Raw genomic sequence first — 14686 nt, forward strand, 5'->3', positions numbered from 1 at the left:
TAAGGGTTGGGTGCTACACCCCCTCTTGCCAGAGACTTTGTTAGTACTCGAGCTTCCTCTTATATTGTGTCTCTTTTAGTTGAAACTCGTGCTCAACATCTTTACTATTTCTAGCTTTTATTTTACAATGATTTAATTTTTTAAAATATTTTATTTCTTTATTTGACAGAGAGAGATCGCAAGCAGGCAGAGAAGCAGGCAGAGAGGGGGAGGCAGGCTTCCCGCTTAGCAGAGAGTCCAATGCAGGGCTCAATCCCAGGACCCTGGGCCGATGACCTGAGCCAAAGGCAGAGGCTTTAACCCACTGAGCCACCCAGGCGCCCCTACAATGATTTAATTTTAACAGATCTTGCCTCTTGGACAAATTCCTGAACATTATTGCATTGCAAGTAAGAAGCCCACACCTTTATGCAAAATGGTAATATTTTTCAAACTTTTGCTTCTCCCACTTTTTCTATCAATCCTTGGTTCGCTCTAGTTCCACTCAATTTAAAACAATGGTTATCCGGGCACCTGGGGGGCTCGGTCATTAAGCTCTGCCTTTGGCTCAGGTCATGATCCTGGGGTCCTGGGATAGAGCCCCGCATTGGGCTCCCTGCTTCTTGGGAAGCTTCCTTCTCCCTCTCTCACTTCCCCTGCTTGTATTCCCTCTCTCGCTGTGTCTCTGTCAAATAAATAAAATCTTAAAAAAAAATAAAACAATGGTTATCAAGCGCCTGGTGGGTGCTATAGGGAAGGAAATACAGATAAATATAAATCACAGTCTTTGACTTCAAACGGCTTACTCTCTACTTTCAAGACTTAATACAGGAAACAAGACAATATGTTACCAAAAGAAACCTCATGTTACTAAATCGAAACAAATCCTTGGGTGCCTGCCATGTGCAAAGTTCTGTTCTTTACCCTCAAAGGAATGTAGCCTTGAGATTCGAGGGGAGGGAAGAGCGGGGGAGGGAACCAATCACTGGGGGCTGCGCGTGTCAGAGAAAACTTCAAGATGGGGAACTTGAGCAGGAGGTTAGAGGAGCTCCAATACTGATCTGGAGTCTCTAGCAGGAAGGGTCATCTTAGAGGTTGAGTCATCTTCTTGCCCTAGATAGGAAGATCCATACAACCACAGAGAGTTTATACAGCCTCTGCTTAAACTCTTCTGAAAATTGTTAAGGCGGACCATTCTGCTTTTTGTACAACTCCTTTTTTTTTTTTTTAAAGATTTTATTTATTTATTTGACAGACAGCGATCACAAGCAGGCAGAGAGGCAGGCAGAGAGAGAGGGAAGGAAGCAGGCTCCCCGCTGAGCAGAGAGCCGGAATCGGAACTCAGTCCTAGGACCCTGAGATCATGACCTGAGCCTAAGGCAGAGACTCAACCCACTGAGCCACCCAGGCGCCCCAGTACAACTCTTAACTGTTAAAATATCCTTTCTGGAGTCTGCTTCCTAGTAACTTCCAGCCTCTGCTCTCTGGAGTTAGACAAAATCATCTCATTATTCTTTGCCAATGACAGCCCTTCCTTCAAATATTTTAAGATTCTTTTATGAGCCTTCTAAGTCTTTCCTTCTCCAAGCTAAACATCTTTAAATCCTTCGAAGAGTTTTCATTTGGTATGGTTTCCGAAGTCTCCCCCTCACTCCCACTACCCCCCTACCCTTACGCACCCCCCTCGTGGGTTTGTAGATAATCTCTTGTTTTTTACTGTACCAAGATCTGAGCCAGGCACTGGAGAAACCGCTTCTCCCTGAGAGGGACAGATCTCAATTCAAATCCAGTCCCCGGCTTCTAGCTAGTCTTCCGCCAGCTCACATTGCTGAAAATTTCTGCATCCCGAAAGTAGCTATGATAGTAATACCTTCCAGCAAAACAAGGATTAAATAATATAGCATATATAATATGCTCAGTGCAGCACATGGTCCATTTTAAGCCCTGCCATGATGGCTGTTTCCATCACTTGTACTTACAGCACGAGAATGCGGTCACAATTATAATAACCCTCACACCACTGAGTTAGCAACAGTCAGCTTGTGGCAAACTAAAAGCCACGAGTGAAAATAATTATTTTCTCTTGGACTACTACTAAGTCAGGTCTTCCACACCCTATACTTGGGCAGTTGTTTCTTTTTCTTTTTTTTTTTTCTTTTTTTTCTTTTTTTTTTTAAGATTTTACATAATTTTCTGACAGAGGAGATCGTGAGAGAGAGAACACAAGCAGGGGGAGTGGGAGAGGGGGAACAAGTGCTGTTGTTCCTTAACTCAAGTACATTTGCTTTTAACCTTATTCAATTTTTTTTTTTGCTTTGAAAATGAAATATTAAGAAAAGTAGACATAAAAGTACTGTCAATGGGGGGCGCCTGGGTGGCTCAGTGGGTTAAGCCACTGCCTTTGGCTCAGGTCATGATTTCAGGGTCCTGGGATCGAGCCCCACATGGGGCTCTTTGCTCAGCAGGGAGCCTGCTTCTCTCTCTCTCTCTCTCTCTCTCTGCCTGCCTCTCTGCCTACTTGTGACCTTTCTCTGTCAAATAAATAAATAAAATCTTTGAAAAAAAAGTACTGTCAATGATTAAAATTAAATGAAAAAAGTAAATACAAATAGTATGTATCCTCATTATTTCTTTTTTTTTATTTTTTTTTCCTTAAAGATTTTATTTATTTCACAGAGCGAGATCACAAGTAGACAGAGAGGCAGGCAGAGAGAGAGAGAGAGAGAGAGAGAGAGGAAAGCAGGCTCCCTGCTGAGCAGAGAGCCCGATGCAGGACTTGACCCCAGGATCTTGAGATCATGACCTGAGCTGAAGGCAGCGGCTTAACCCACTGAGCCACCCAGGTGCCCTATCCTCGTTATTTCTATACAAATACTTGTGTACAAGTATAAAGCATGAAAGTAATTTTGGAGTGTGCAAATGATTAGATATTCTCCAGGTTCCTTTTCCCATAAAGTTGCTTACGTAAATAATAAGTTCATAAATCTCATTGTCATTGACATTTCTTTCTTTTTTTTTTTTTTTTTAATTTGACAGAGATCACAAGTAGGCAAAGACATAGACAGAGAGAGAGAGGAGGAAGCAGGCTTCCTGCTGAGCAGAGAGCCCAATGCGGGGCTCGATCCCAGGACCCCGGGATCATGACCCGAGCCAAGGCAGAGACTTTACCCCAATGAGCCACCCAGGAGCCCCAGACATTTTGTTTCTTGTAGTGGTTTTTTTTTTTTTTTTTTTTCATTCCTTTTGGGAGGGAGCAATCCAAATGAGACACAAGTCATTAGTCTTTTTTTTTTTTTAAGCTTTTATTTATTTATTTGAGAGAGAGCACCAGCTGGAGGAAGGGCAGAGGGAGAGAGAGAAGTAGACACCCCACTGAGCTGGGAGCCTGAAATGGGGCTCAATCCCAGGATCCTGGGATCATGACATGAACTGAACGCAGACACTTAACCGTGTGAGGCACCCAGTGCCCCCATAGACTTTTTTAAAAGGAACAGATTTTGTAATTTTCAGACTGGTGAGTTTGCCTGCAAAATAGGAAATTCTGGAAGAGATTATTAAATATAAATCTCGATTCTGTGACCCAATACATTAGTAGTGGCACCTGAAATTCTGTTATATGCAAGCTTCGTAAACATGCTTGCTATGGCATAATCCAATAGGTTAATAAAAATACTGAACAAGGTCCTAGTTGAAAACAGAATCCAGAAGTGACCTCCTTCCAGGCTGGCACAGTACACTAACAGCATTCCAGGTACTAATACTCCCAGACGTTCCTGTTGAGAGATGCCATGTTTCTGTCATATATATGTCTTGGGGACACCTTGAGTTTTACAAGCAATCCTGTTAAGTCATTTTGCTTTTGTCTCTAGGAATACCAAATCCAAATCCTCGATTCAAGTCCAAAAATTGATACGCATTCCTGACTCCATCTGACTTGATCCTGACTTCATCTGGCTCTCCTGACTGTGCTCTTCCATTTTCCCTTTGCCTTGACATATTTTTTAAAAACCCTTTATCTTTTTTTTGAAATGCAAAGTTTTGTGCACATACAAACACGGGTAGTGACATCCTTCCCTTCAGGAATAAGGACTGACTGCCCCAGTTGTTGGCTTCTTTGGGAGTTGTCTTCACTAAAGAGAGGCATCTAGTCCAAAGGCACAGCCCTTCCCGGGGTCACCGATATCTAATGACTAATGCCCGTGTGTCATTCACGGGTCATCTTGGAAGTTTCAATGAAGTAGTGGGGTAGGCAATAAAACCTGCACGGAGTAGGCTAAGGAGAGAATGTAAATTAAGGAAATAAAGACAGGGACTACAAACAGTTGAACCCAGATCTTGGTGGGAGGGCAACAGAGAAAAGGAGCAGCCACCTGCAGGGCGGGTGGAGGAAGTCAGAGGAAGCATTTTGTTTGCATGGAAACACTGTATGCAAATAGCAATGATCCAGCAGAAAGAAAAAAAACAAACATCCAGGCTGTAGGAGAAAGAGGAGACAGTTGCAGTACCAAGTTCTTGAGGAGAAAGGAGGTAAGATGCTCAAGTTGAGTATTAAGAGGGAGGGGCACCTGGGTGGCTCAGTGGGTTAAAGCCTCTGCCTTCAGTTAACATCATGGCCCCAGGGTCATGGGACTGGAGCCTCCTTCCTCCTCTCTCTCTGCCTGCCTCTCTGCCTACTTGTGATCTCTGCCTGTCAAATAAATAAATAAAATCTTAAAAAAAAAAAAAAGGCATTAAGAGGGAGCAGAACTAACCATCCTTCCTAACAAGAGGGAAATGCTTGGTATAGTTGGTTCTTTTGTTCATGGGAAGCTGATTTCTGTACTCCGTGGAGTATAAGGCAAATCATTCGCAAAGAGTGCAGAGGAAAAAGGAAATTCAAGATATCTAAGGTGGGAGGGCAGGGAGCGCTCTGGGCCACCACACTCCCACAAGTATGGTGAGCGTTCCTAGAACCTGCCGGACTTTCTGTGACAACTGTGGCGAGGACCAGCCCACAAAATGACGCAGTAGGAGAAGGGCAGAAGATCCTCTGTAGGCTCATGGGAAGTGGCATGATGACAGGAAGCAGATGCAGACGGCCATGGTGGGCAGACGAAGCTCATTTTCCAGTGAAAGGTATCAAAGTACAAAGAAGATAGCATTGAGGTTTCAATGTGCTAAGCCCAACTGCAGATCTAAGAACATGCTGGTGTTAGGAGACTCCAGCATTTTGATTTGGGAAGAGATAAGAAGGAGAACCAGCCCTGAGGGAGCCATCCTCTGCCTTTGGCTGAGGTCGTTATCTCAGAGTCCTGGGATCAGCCCCAAGTAGGGCTCTCTGCTCAGTGGGGAGCCTGCTTCCCCCCAACCTTCCCCTGCCCCTGCCTGCCTCTCTGCCTCCTTGTGATCTCTGTCTGTCAAATAAATGAATAAAATCTTTATTTTTTAAAAAATATTTTATTTATTTATTTGACAGAGATCACAAGGAGGCAGAGAGGCAGAGAGGAAAGGAAGCAGGCTCCCTGCTGAGCAGAGAGCCCGATGTGGGGCTTGATCCCAGGATACTGGGATCATGACCTGAACTGAAGGCAGAGGCTTTAACCCATTGAGCCACCCAGGTGCCCCTGAATAAAATCTTTAAATAAATCAATAAATAAATACAGAGTGAGGAGAAGTGGAGACAGGAACTGACCACACAAGAAAAGGTGTCTTAGTACTGGCGAGCAATGGAGCAATGTTAACCACCAACTAATATTTAGAACATAAACTTGAAGAAAGACCAGTCAAACTGATGTGAATTTTACTCTAGCCGTTTGACAGCAGGGAAAGAGTACGTGGTTGGTTGGGTCGGACCTGAGTTGGGTTTTTCCTAAGTGAGTGGATGGGGAAAAGAGCAAGGAAGCCAAGGAGGTTTGCATCTCTTACTAGTTCTTACTAGTTCTCTATCCTTCCAGGCTTTCTTTTTGCTAAACAGAAGCAATTATAAATAAGTAAGCAAATAAATAAGTAAATATGTAAGTAAATAAATAAATGTGTGGACATAGGTACACACATCTCCATATTATCTTACCTTTTTTTACACAAAAGATAGCATAATATGTTTTTTATCATGTAACAACACATCTTTTTTTTTAAATATTTTATTTATTCATTTGACAGAGATCACAAGTAGGCAGAGAGGCAGGCAGAGAGAGAGAGGAGGAAGCAGGAACAGAGACCCTCATGCGGGGCTCATCCCAGGACCCTGGGATCATGACCTGAGCCGAAGGCAGAGGCTTTAACCCACTGAGCCACCCAGGCGCCCCTGTAACAACGCGTCTTGAAGATTCTTCCCGAGTACAGGGAGAGCTTCCTCATTCTTTTCTCCAGTTACATAATACTCTGTTGTATGCTTACGATGTTTATTTAGCCAGTTTTAACTTAGAGGCATCTGGATTACTTCCAGCCTTTTGCTAACGTGGGTAATGAAGTGAGTATACATGCACGGGTATCATTCCACGGGGGTGGAAGCTTGTTTGTAGGCTAAATCTCCAGAAATGCGAACACTGGCTTAGTTACATGTATATGAAGATATTGACCAAAAGTGCTCCCTACAGTTTGCACCCATTTATAGTTACATAATCTATTAGTGTATCTATTCTGCCATAGTCTTGCAAGAGAGGGCTTTATCAAACATTTGCATTTTTGTTAATCTGATTAATGTGAATTAAAACCTCCATTTAGTTTTAATTTGTGTATCTCAAACTGAGTGTCCCCTAACTTTAAGAGTTCTGTGTATTCTGTGAACTGTCTCTTCACATGTTTTGCTCATTTTTTATTGGGGTAGTCTTTTTCTAATCCATTTGTAAGGGTTCTTTATACGTTCAGGAATTAGACCTTTGTATACACTCTGAGTTGATTTTTCCCCCAGTTGGCGGTTTGTCTTTTGACTCAATTTGTGTGATATTTGTCTATCTTTGCCAGGCAGGCAGAAGGCTTTCGGTTGCTTGCTTCGTACTTTATCTGTGTTTTCTTTTTTCTTTCTTTCTTGCTTTTTTCTTTTTTTCTAAAGATTTTATTCATTTATTTGATAGTGAGACAGCGAGAGAGGGAACACAAGCAAGGGGAGTGGGAGAGGGAGAAGTAGGCCTCTCGCGGAGCAGAGAGCCTGATGTGGGGCTCAGTCCAAGCACCCTGGGACCATGACCTGAGCGGAAGGCAGATGCTTAACGACAGCCACCCAGGTGCCCTTTAATCAGTCTTTTCTTTAATGGCTTCTAAATTTTGACTCAAAGTTAAAAATATCTTCCCCACTTTAAGATAATGGAAGAATTCTTTGTGTATTAATTTCTTTGAGATAAACTTGACATATAATGTTAGGTTCAGATGTACAACAATGATTCCATATTTGTATATAGTATGAAATGACCTCTAATCTAGTTAATATCTGTTACCATATGTAGTTACGAATTTTCTTTTTCTTGTGATGAGGATTTTTAAGATCTACTCCCTGTACAACTTTCAAATATGCAAAACAGTATGAAAGAATTCTGGATAGTTTCCATTTTTACTTTAAATTTTTAATTCAGGGGCGCCTGGGTGGCTCAGTGGGTTAAGCCTTAGCCTTCTGCTCAGGTCATGATCCCAGGGTCCTGGGATCGAGCCCCACATTGGACTTCCTGCTCAGTGGAGGGCCTGCTTCCTCCTCTCTCTCTCTGCCTGCCTCTCTGTCTACTTGTGCTCTATCTCTCTGTAAAATAAATAAATAAATAATTTAAAAAAAAAAAAAGAAGAAAAAGAAAAAGAAAAAAAAATTTAATCCATATTATCCATTTGAAATTTAGTTTGGTGTACGGTGTGGGTTATGGAACTCATCTTTCTACCCATGGCCATTGTTTTAATTACTAACAGTCGCTCCCCTTCACTGATGTTCTTTTTCTAGCTTTTCTAGCTATTCTTAATTTCACCTAAATGGATGTATTTAGGAAGTTGAATCTTCTCATCCAAGAATCTTTAAAGTCTTTTCTTTTGTATAAGACCTTTTTAAAGTTTTTTTTTCTTTCATTGTGTTTTAACATTTCCTTTTTATAGGACTTGAACTTTTTTTTTTTTTTTTTTTTTTTTTTTTTTTTTTTTAGGAAATCTCTACACGCACCATGGGGCTGGAGCTCACAGTCCCAAATGAAGAATTGCACGCTCCACCAACTGAGCCAGCCAGGCGCCCCGTGGTCTTGAACCTTTTTTAAAAGATTTTATTTATTAATTCAGAGAGAGTGCATGGGGTGCGGGGGCGGGGAGGGGCTGAGGGAGAGAGGGACTCTCAAGTAGACTCTGCAGAGCACAGAGCCGGTCCCGGGCATGATCCTACCATCCCAAGATCATGACCTGAGCTGAAATCAAGAGTCGGAGGCTTAACTGACTGAGTCACTCAGGTGCCCCTTGAACTTTCTTGATAAGTTTATTCCTAGTTATGCAAAGGAATGAGATAATGATGAACCACACATAGAATCTACTGGATTAGGAGGAAAACAAAAGAATAACTAAAATAATAAATGGCAAAATTTTGGTAAGGTCAATGGATCGGATGACTTGATAGGTTGCAGAATGATTAGGAACGGGAATGCGAGCAGAATGCATGAGTGGGAAGGCTCTCCTATCCCACTGGGAAGTCTGACAACTCAACTTCTTTTTTTTTTTTTTAAAGATTTTATTTTTAAGCCATCCCTACACCCAATGTGGGGCTCAAACCCATAACCCTGAGATCGAGAGTCACTGGCTCCACCAACTGAGCCAGCCAGGCGCCCCAACAACCCAACTTTCTTGACTCAGATTCTCCTGAGAGTCTCTAGTCATGAGTTTGCTCACATTTCCTTTCAGTCTTAAAAATCTGCTTTCCTATAGTCCACTTCTTGTGTCTAACTGTGCTTAGTTTCTCTTCTTTGGTTAATAGGAATCCCAGGAGACATGAATGTAAATCCCATGTAAGCACTGACCAGAATGAAGCTGGTGTACGTGTCCTAGTATCAGACAAAACAGACTTTGGGGTGAGGTGAAGAGGACATAATGAGGAAAGGATCCATTAAGGCAGAAGCGTTACGGTTCTAAATGTGTACAGTCTACTAACACAGCCTCCAAATAGAGATCAGAGAACTAAATGGAGAAATAGACAAATCCCTATCACGGGGACAGATTTAAACATACCTCTGTAAGAAGCAGAGAGAACAAGCAGCCAAGAAAATTCTAGAGGGAGGTATAGATGTGAACAACATAATTAATTAACTGGACCTGACTGACATTTAGAGAATCCTGTAGCCCAAAACTGCAGAAGATACCCTCTTTTCACGTGTTCATGGAACATACACAAAAATTGACTGTACAATTGGCCAAAAAGCAAGTTGCAACAGAATTTAAATCTGTGTGTACAATGTAAGTTTTCTGACCACAGTGGTGGCTAAATGAGTATGTCCACATTGTAAAAATCCATCCAGCTGCACACTTATATCTGGCTCTTCTATTACATATATTTTCTTTGTACTATGACATACATTCCTGCAGCCTGTCACAAGTTCCCTTCCACCAAGTATCAAAATACCTATGCTATTTTATATACCTCTTTGTGTTTATTACTCGCCTGTATATGTCTCTAAATCCCCATGTACATGGCACGTACTTTACATATATTGTCCTAATAAACTTCCACAACTATCCAAAGAGATGTCTTTTAACCCCCATTTTGCAGATAAAGTGAGAGTTGGAATAGCTAAAAAGTACGTCGTGGTGACCACTATGTAGCCTTCGCTTGTTACATAATTACATGCTACCCTTAGAAGTAACTCCTATAAGCCAGGTTCTGGTGGAGTTGTCGGCCATAAAAAATGGAAATCAGCAAAGGCAGAGAGCCATTGAAGTTACAAGACAGCATCCTAAGTGTGTACCGTATCTCGTTCTCCCGGTTTTCGTGTCCTTCATGGAATCCAGTTATATAATATTATCTGGTTATTTTTCTCCCTTTTCCTTCAGTTTTAAAGCCCTCTGGATGAGGACAGCAAGTGTCCTGCCAAATACATTCTTCTAATTCTTGTGAAATTCAGAATAATAACAGAAGAGACTGGAAACTTCCCAAACAGGGGAAATGGTGAGCAAATGCCAGGGTCAGGAGGGAGTCAAGTCTATTGAGGCCACTAAGTGGTGGTGGCAGGTGCAGAACGAGAAGTTTGGATAGGCAGGGTGACGCCAGATTCCAGCTACCGATTGCTGAAAAGACCAGGCCAAGACATGTGCCTGAGCCACTAGGCAACAAGGACTTATTATAAATTATCAACTCCTACCAGAAGATAAAAATGTTATTTTTTAATTTTATTTTTTTAAGATTTTTAAGTTATCTCTACACCCAATGTGATGCCCAAACTCACAACCCTGAGATTGAGAGCCACATGCCTCACTGACTGAGCCAGCCAGGGACCCCAAGAAATCAATTCTCTTTTTAAGTAAGCTCTATGCCTCTTGCTGGTCTCGAACTCACCACCCTGAGATCAGATCTCATGCTCTGCTGACTGAACCAGCCAGGCACCCAAAAATGTTATTTTAAGATTGTTCAGGTGGCGATGTTTCAAAAAGGCTGAAATTGGAAGATTCTGGAAGTTGGCAGGCTGGTAAGGCTCATCCAGAGCCTAATGAGAATTTGTGTTGTTGCTGTGGGGCTCTGCAGGTCAGGGACTGCTAGCTGGTTCCTGCCTTGAAGGAGCTCCCGTCAACTGGGAGGGGTTAACAACAAAACTGTCAGGTGGTGGATAGGACATGGGTAGGGGCAGAAAAAGTCTGGTGAGAGGGAAGAGCTCGGTGTGGCCTGGAAAGAAAGGCAGAGAAGGCAAGGGGACGGAGATCTGGTAGACCCCAGCCCCGCAGGCTCACCTGCCAAAATAGTTAATGAGGAAAGGGAAGAACTTCACAGGGCAAAGTAATGGGTTGGAACAGCCTATCAAGATTATGAACCAAACAGTTAATGAGGGAGAAAGGAATGTTCTCTTAACATCGATGATCAAGCCAGAGGGCACGATCAGTCCTGCAGCAGGCCAGCTCGGTTTACCTCCAGGACCCTCTCTGACCCTCACTGGCTAAACAGAAGAATTCAAATCATGTAGGTTGGCAGGCTGGAATGGGAGCTAAGAAGCTAGTTTATGGTGATAGAAGATAGAAGAGATCACGGATGTGGCACCTGGGTGGCTCAAGTGGTTCAGCATCTGCTTCATTTCAGGTCATAAACCTGGGGTCCTGGGATGGAGCCCCGTATCATGCTCCCTGCTCAGTGAGGAGTTTGCTCCTCCCCCAAGCTTGTTCTTCTGTCTCAAATGAATAAAATCTTAAAGAAGAAAGGAAGGAAGGAAGAAAAGATCCCCGTCTCTCTCTGTGCTCCTGCTCTTTCTCAAATAAATAAAATCTTTAAAACACACAGACACACACAGTTGTTATAGAAAGAGAATCATCATCTCAGGAAACTGCTGAATGGAAGTGGAAAGGGTCTTCAGAAAAATTCTGGGGTTTTCTGTGTCCTAGATCTTATCAGGATAGTAGTTATAAGCGAGCATACAATTGTCAAAACTCAATGAACTGAACACTTAACTGCATTTTATTGTAGGAAAAATACACTTCAAAAAAGAGAGAGAGAGAGATTATAATATAATATTTGAGAAGGGGAGGGAAGAGACCAGAATAATTAAGATGCAAACAAAGAGGTAAACTAGACCCCAGGAAAACCTTCCAACCAGTCTGAGAGCCAAAGGGATGTGGGTATTCAAGGAAGGAAGAACAGATTCCTTTTTGCCAAACCTTGGCCTAGACTCCCTAGGGGCCATCAATTTCTCTGCAGACCCAACACTACCCACCTAAGTTCAGATGGCAAGGTGCTGTGGTTCGCCCCGGGAGAGGAAGGGAGAGCCACGAGAAGCTAGAGAGCCCAGACGGAACGGCAGATGTTATGGTAGTGCAGAGTGGGCTGTGATGTAAAATTGTAGCAGGGCCTGGGTCCTCCAGCCCAAGAGGCAGAAGGGGAGAGAAAGGCAAGGAATGCAGGCTATGTCCAAAGGGATTTCTCGGAAACTTGAAAATTCAGAAAATTGGGCCCAAATGTAACCCAACTTTCTCTTCCACAAATAAAGGAATAGAATTTTATTCCTTTATATTTTTTATTTGGAAGTAGTCTCTACACCCAACATGGGGCTCAAACTTCCAAGCCCCAGATCTAGAGCAGCATGCTCTACAGACCTGCCCGCCAAGCACCTCAAGGAATAAAAGCTTCTAATACCAAACTGAGGAAGCCAGAGCTCTGATGTGAAAATACATGAAAGGTCTGGGAAGACATGCATGGAATTGCGCTGCCCACGCACGGGAAGTTATACCCCGACTGCGTAGTGTTGAATGTCTGTCAGCAAGCTTTCTCACTCTATCAGTTTTGTTCGATCCAGTGCTGGATCAAAGAACAGCATTAATAGAAACTGGGGCCTGTCTTTGGTGGTGCCGGAGTCCCCCCTCCTCACACCTGCAATCCATGTCCAACAGACTTGTGGGCAGGAAGAGTGACATCCGTCGCTCACTGCTGGGCACCGCCCTTTGGTTTCCTCAAGCCAGTGACTTGAGGAACACTCAGGGAGGTGAGGTTGGGGCTAGGGACCTGAAGGTCTGGGGCAAGGGCAGGCAAACTGCCTGGAAGGACTAGAGAGTAAAAATGTTAGGATCTGAAGGACATATGGTCCCTGTCGCTCTGTTCTGCCATTTTTGCAAAGAAGCAGCCAGAGACCATTTGTCACGAATAGTCACGGAAGCTGAGGGAGGCCTGTCTGCTGAGCTCGGAAGCAATGGGCTCGGCTCCAGACAGCGCATCACATTCACTGCAAAGGCTCACAAAACCACTACCACCCAGGTCCCACCCCCAAGATTCCAAATCTCCGATAGCACTCAAACATTTTTTTTAATTTGTTTGCTTTTAGGTACCAAGTGATTCTGATGTGTATCCTGGGCTGAAAACAATTGTTCTAGGGGCGCCTGGGTGGCCCAGTCCAGTGAAGCATCTGCCTTCAGCTCAGGTCATGATCCCGGGGTCCTGGGATCGAGCCCCGCATCAGGCCCTCTGCTCGCTGGGGAGTCTGCTTCTCTGTCTCTCTCTGTGCTCCTGCTCTTTCTCAAATAAATAAAATCTTTAAAACACACACACACAGTTGTTACAGAAAGAGAATCATCATCTCAGGAAGCTGCTGGCCTTGGGTGGGCATGGGGAGTACAGGGTGGGGGACAGATGAATGGAGAAGGACCAGGGGCTGAACCGAAGCCCACATCAAGATTAGGACTATCTGGCATCCACCTGACACATTCAGTGCTTCCAGGATTTTTATTAAATTATCTTTATTGGATAGGCTTGTGTGCTCAGTGCTGTAAGGAGCTGCCCATTCTAAGTCTGCCCCTTCCCCACCCCCACCCTTGGTTAGGGTTTTTGGCCATGGGGGTGGGGGAGAGGGGGCCATCGGTAAGCCATCTTCTACCTAATCTTCTTTCTGGGACCATTCTCTATAGGCTCCTGCGTAGTTTCGAGCCCTGTGGAAACAAAGTGGGTGAGGAAGGACTGGTCTAGGAGGCCGTCCCCAGTCCCTGTCCAGCTAGCACCGACGCCTTCCCAGTACCCTGTGTATCCAAGGCCTTGGGCCAGCTGCGTGGCCTGCAAGCCCCGCCTGCCCATCTGACAGAAGAAAATGAGGTTCTCCTCTTCCAGCTTCGGCTTCTCGGCGGAATACAAAGCCTTGAAAGCAGCGGGCTCCATCTGCAGGGCACTTTCCAGCTCAGATACTGGGAGGAGTCGAGGGGAGAGAAAGGAGAACCGGCAGTGGGCGATATCAGGTTCAGACCCGGCCTGGAAGGACTGGGTCCTGCGGCCCCAGCAAATCTTCAGAAGGCCCTAGGAGACCCACTCCCACTCCCCTCCAACCTCCAGGAACAGACAGGCCCACCTGCGCGGGAAGGCAGCCAAACAGCTGAACGGGAGCCCCCTCCCCAGCAGCGAGAAGCGGCGGGCGGGTACCCAGCCTTGGGGAGGTCAAGGTAGAAAAGCGGGTCCGCTCCTTCCTCGCCGCCTGTTACCCGCTCAAACTGGAAGAACCAGTTCCGCTGCCAGGATTCGCCTCCCACCAGTAGTCCTTCTCCAGGAAGCTGGGGTAGGGGGTCTAGCAAGGAATAAAGGGCCCCCCGGGACCGTGCATTCGCCCACGCGGCCCTAGGAGCCCCCTCCTGGACGGCCTCTAGGCCACCCGCGCGGGCGTCCCCTCTGTCCCATACCCGGGATGTTGAGCGCCCCCGGGATGGTCCCCGCTGCCGCCTCCTCCCGAGATCTCACATCGATGAGCCGGGCCTGGCCCGAGGCCAGGAGCGAACGCAGTTCAGGGAGCGAGACCGTGGGCGCTGAGGAAGGAGGCACGAGAGCCCTGAGCGGGGCGGGCTGCCCGGCACGGCCGCGCGGCGCCCCTCCACCTGGCTGCGCCCCAGCCCGGGGACGCGGGCGTGCGGACCCCGGAGCCGCGCCCCGCCGCTGCACCTCCTCCCGCGGGTCCGCAGGTAGGTCGGGACGAGGTCCCAGGTTTGTCCCCGCAGGTACCTCCGGCCATGGTGCGCGCCGCCACGACGAGCCACAGGAATACGGCCCCAGGCCGCCCCCTCGGTGCCCGCAGCATCTTCCCCGCCCTCCCGGAGCCGGGACCGGAACCGGAAG

General features: G+C 45.4%; 1 protein-coding gene across 2 annotated transcripts; it reads right to left on the reverse strand.

The window, feature by feature from the left end:
• Positions 1-13304: 13304 nt before the first annotated feature.
• TSTD1 (thiosulfate sulfurtransferase like domain containing 1) lies at positions 13305-14668 on the reverse strand. 2 transcript variants are annotated; one of them, XM_044266236.1, is made up of 4 exons: positions 14573-14668; positions 14257-14379; positions 13608-13770; positions 13305-13521 (listed from the first exon to the last, which is right to left on the reverse strand). In XM_044266236.1, the coding sequence occupies exons 1-4, from the start codon at positions 14646-14648 to the stop codon at positions 13470-13472; spliced, it is 414 nt and encodes a 137-aa protein (XP_044122171.1). In that variant the 5' UTR covers positions 14649-14668; the 3' UTR covers positions 13305-13469. The 2 variants fall into 2 exon arrangements, with proteins under 2 accessions (XP_044122171.1, XP_044122172.1); XM_044266237.1 differs by lacking the exon at positions 14257-14379.
• Positions 14669-14686: the final 18 nt, after the last annotated feature.

Source organism: Neovison vison, chromosome 10, assembly GCF_020171115.1.
Source record: "Neovison vison isolate M4711 chromosome 10, ASM_NN_V1, whole genome shotgun sequence".
In the NCBI taxonomy this organism is placed as follows: domain Eukaryota; kingdom Metazoa; phylum Chordata; class Mammalia; order Carnivora; family Mustelidae; genus Neogale; species Neogale vison.

Coding starts and splice junctions, on each gene's coding strand:
- TSTD1 (XM_044266236.1), bottom strand. CDS start 14,648: ATGCTGCGGGCACCGAGGGGGCGGCCTGGGGCCGTATTCCTGTGGCTC. Junction 13,771..14,256: donor GGGGGCGCTCAACATCCCGG/GTATGGGACAGA, acceptor GACTCCTCCCAG/TATCTGAGCTGGAAAGTGCC. Junction 13,522..13,607: donor CAAGGCCTTGGATACACAGG/GTACTGGGAAGG, acceptor TTGTTTCCACAG/GGCTCGAAACTACGCAGGAG.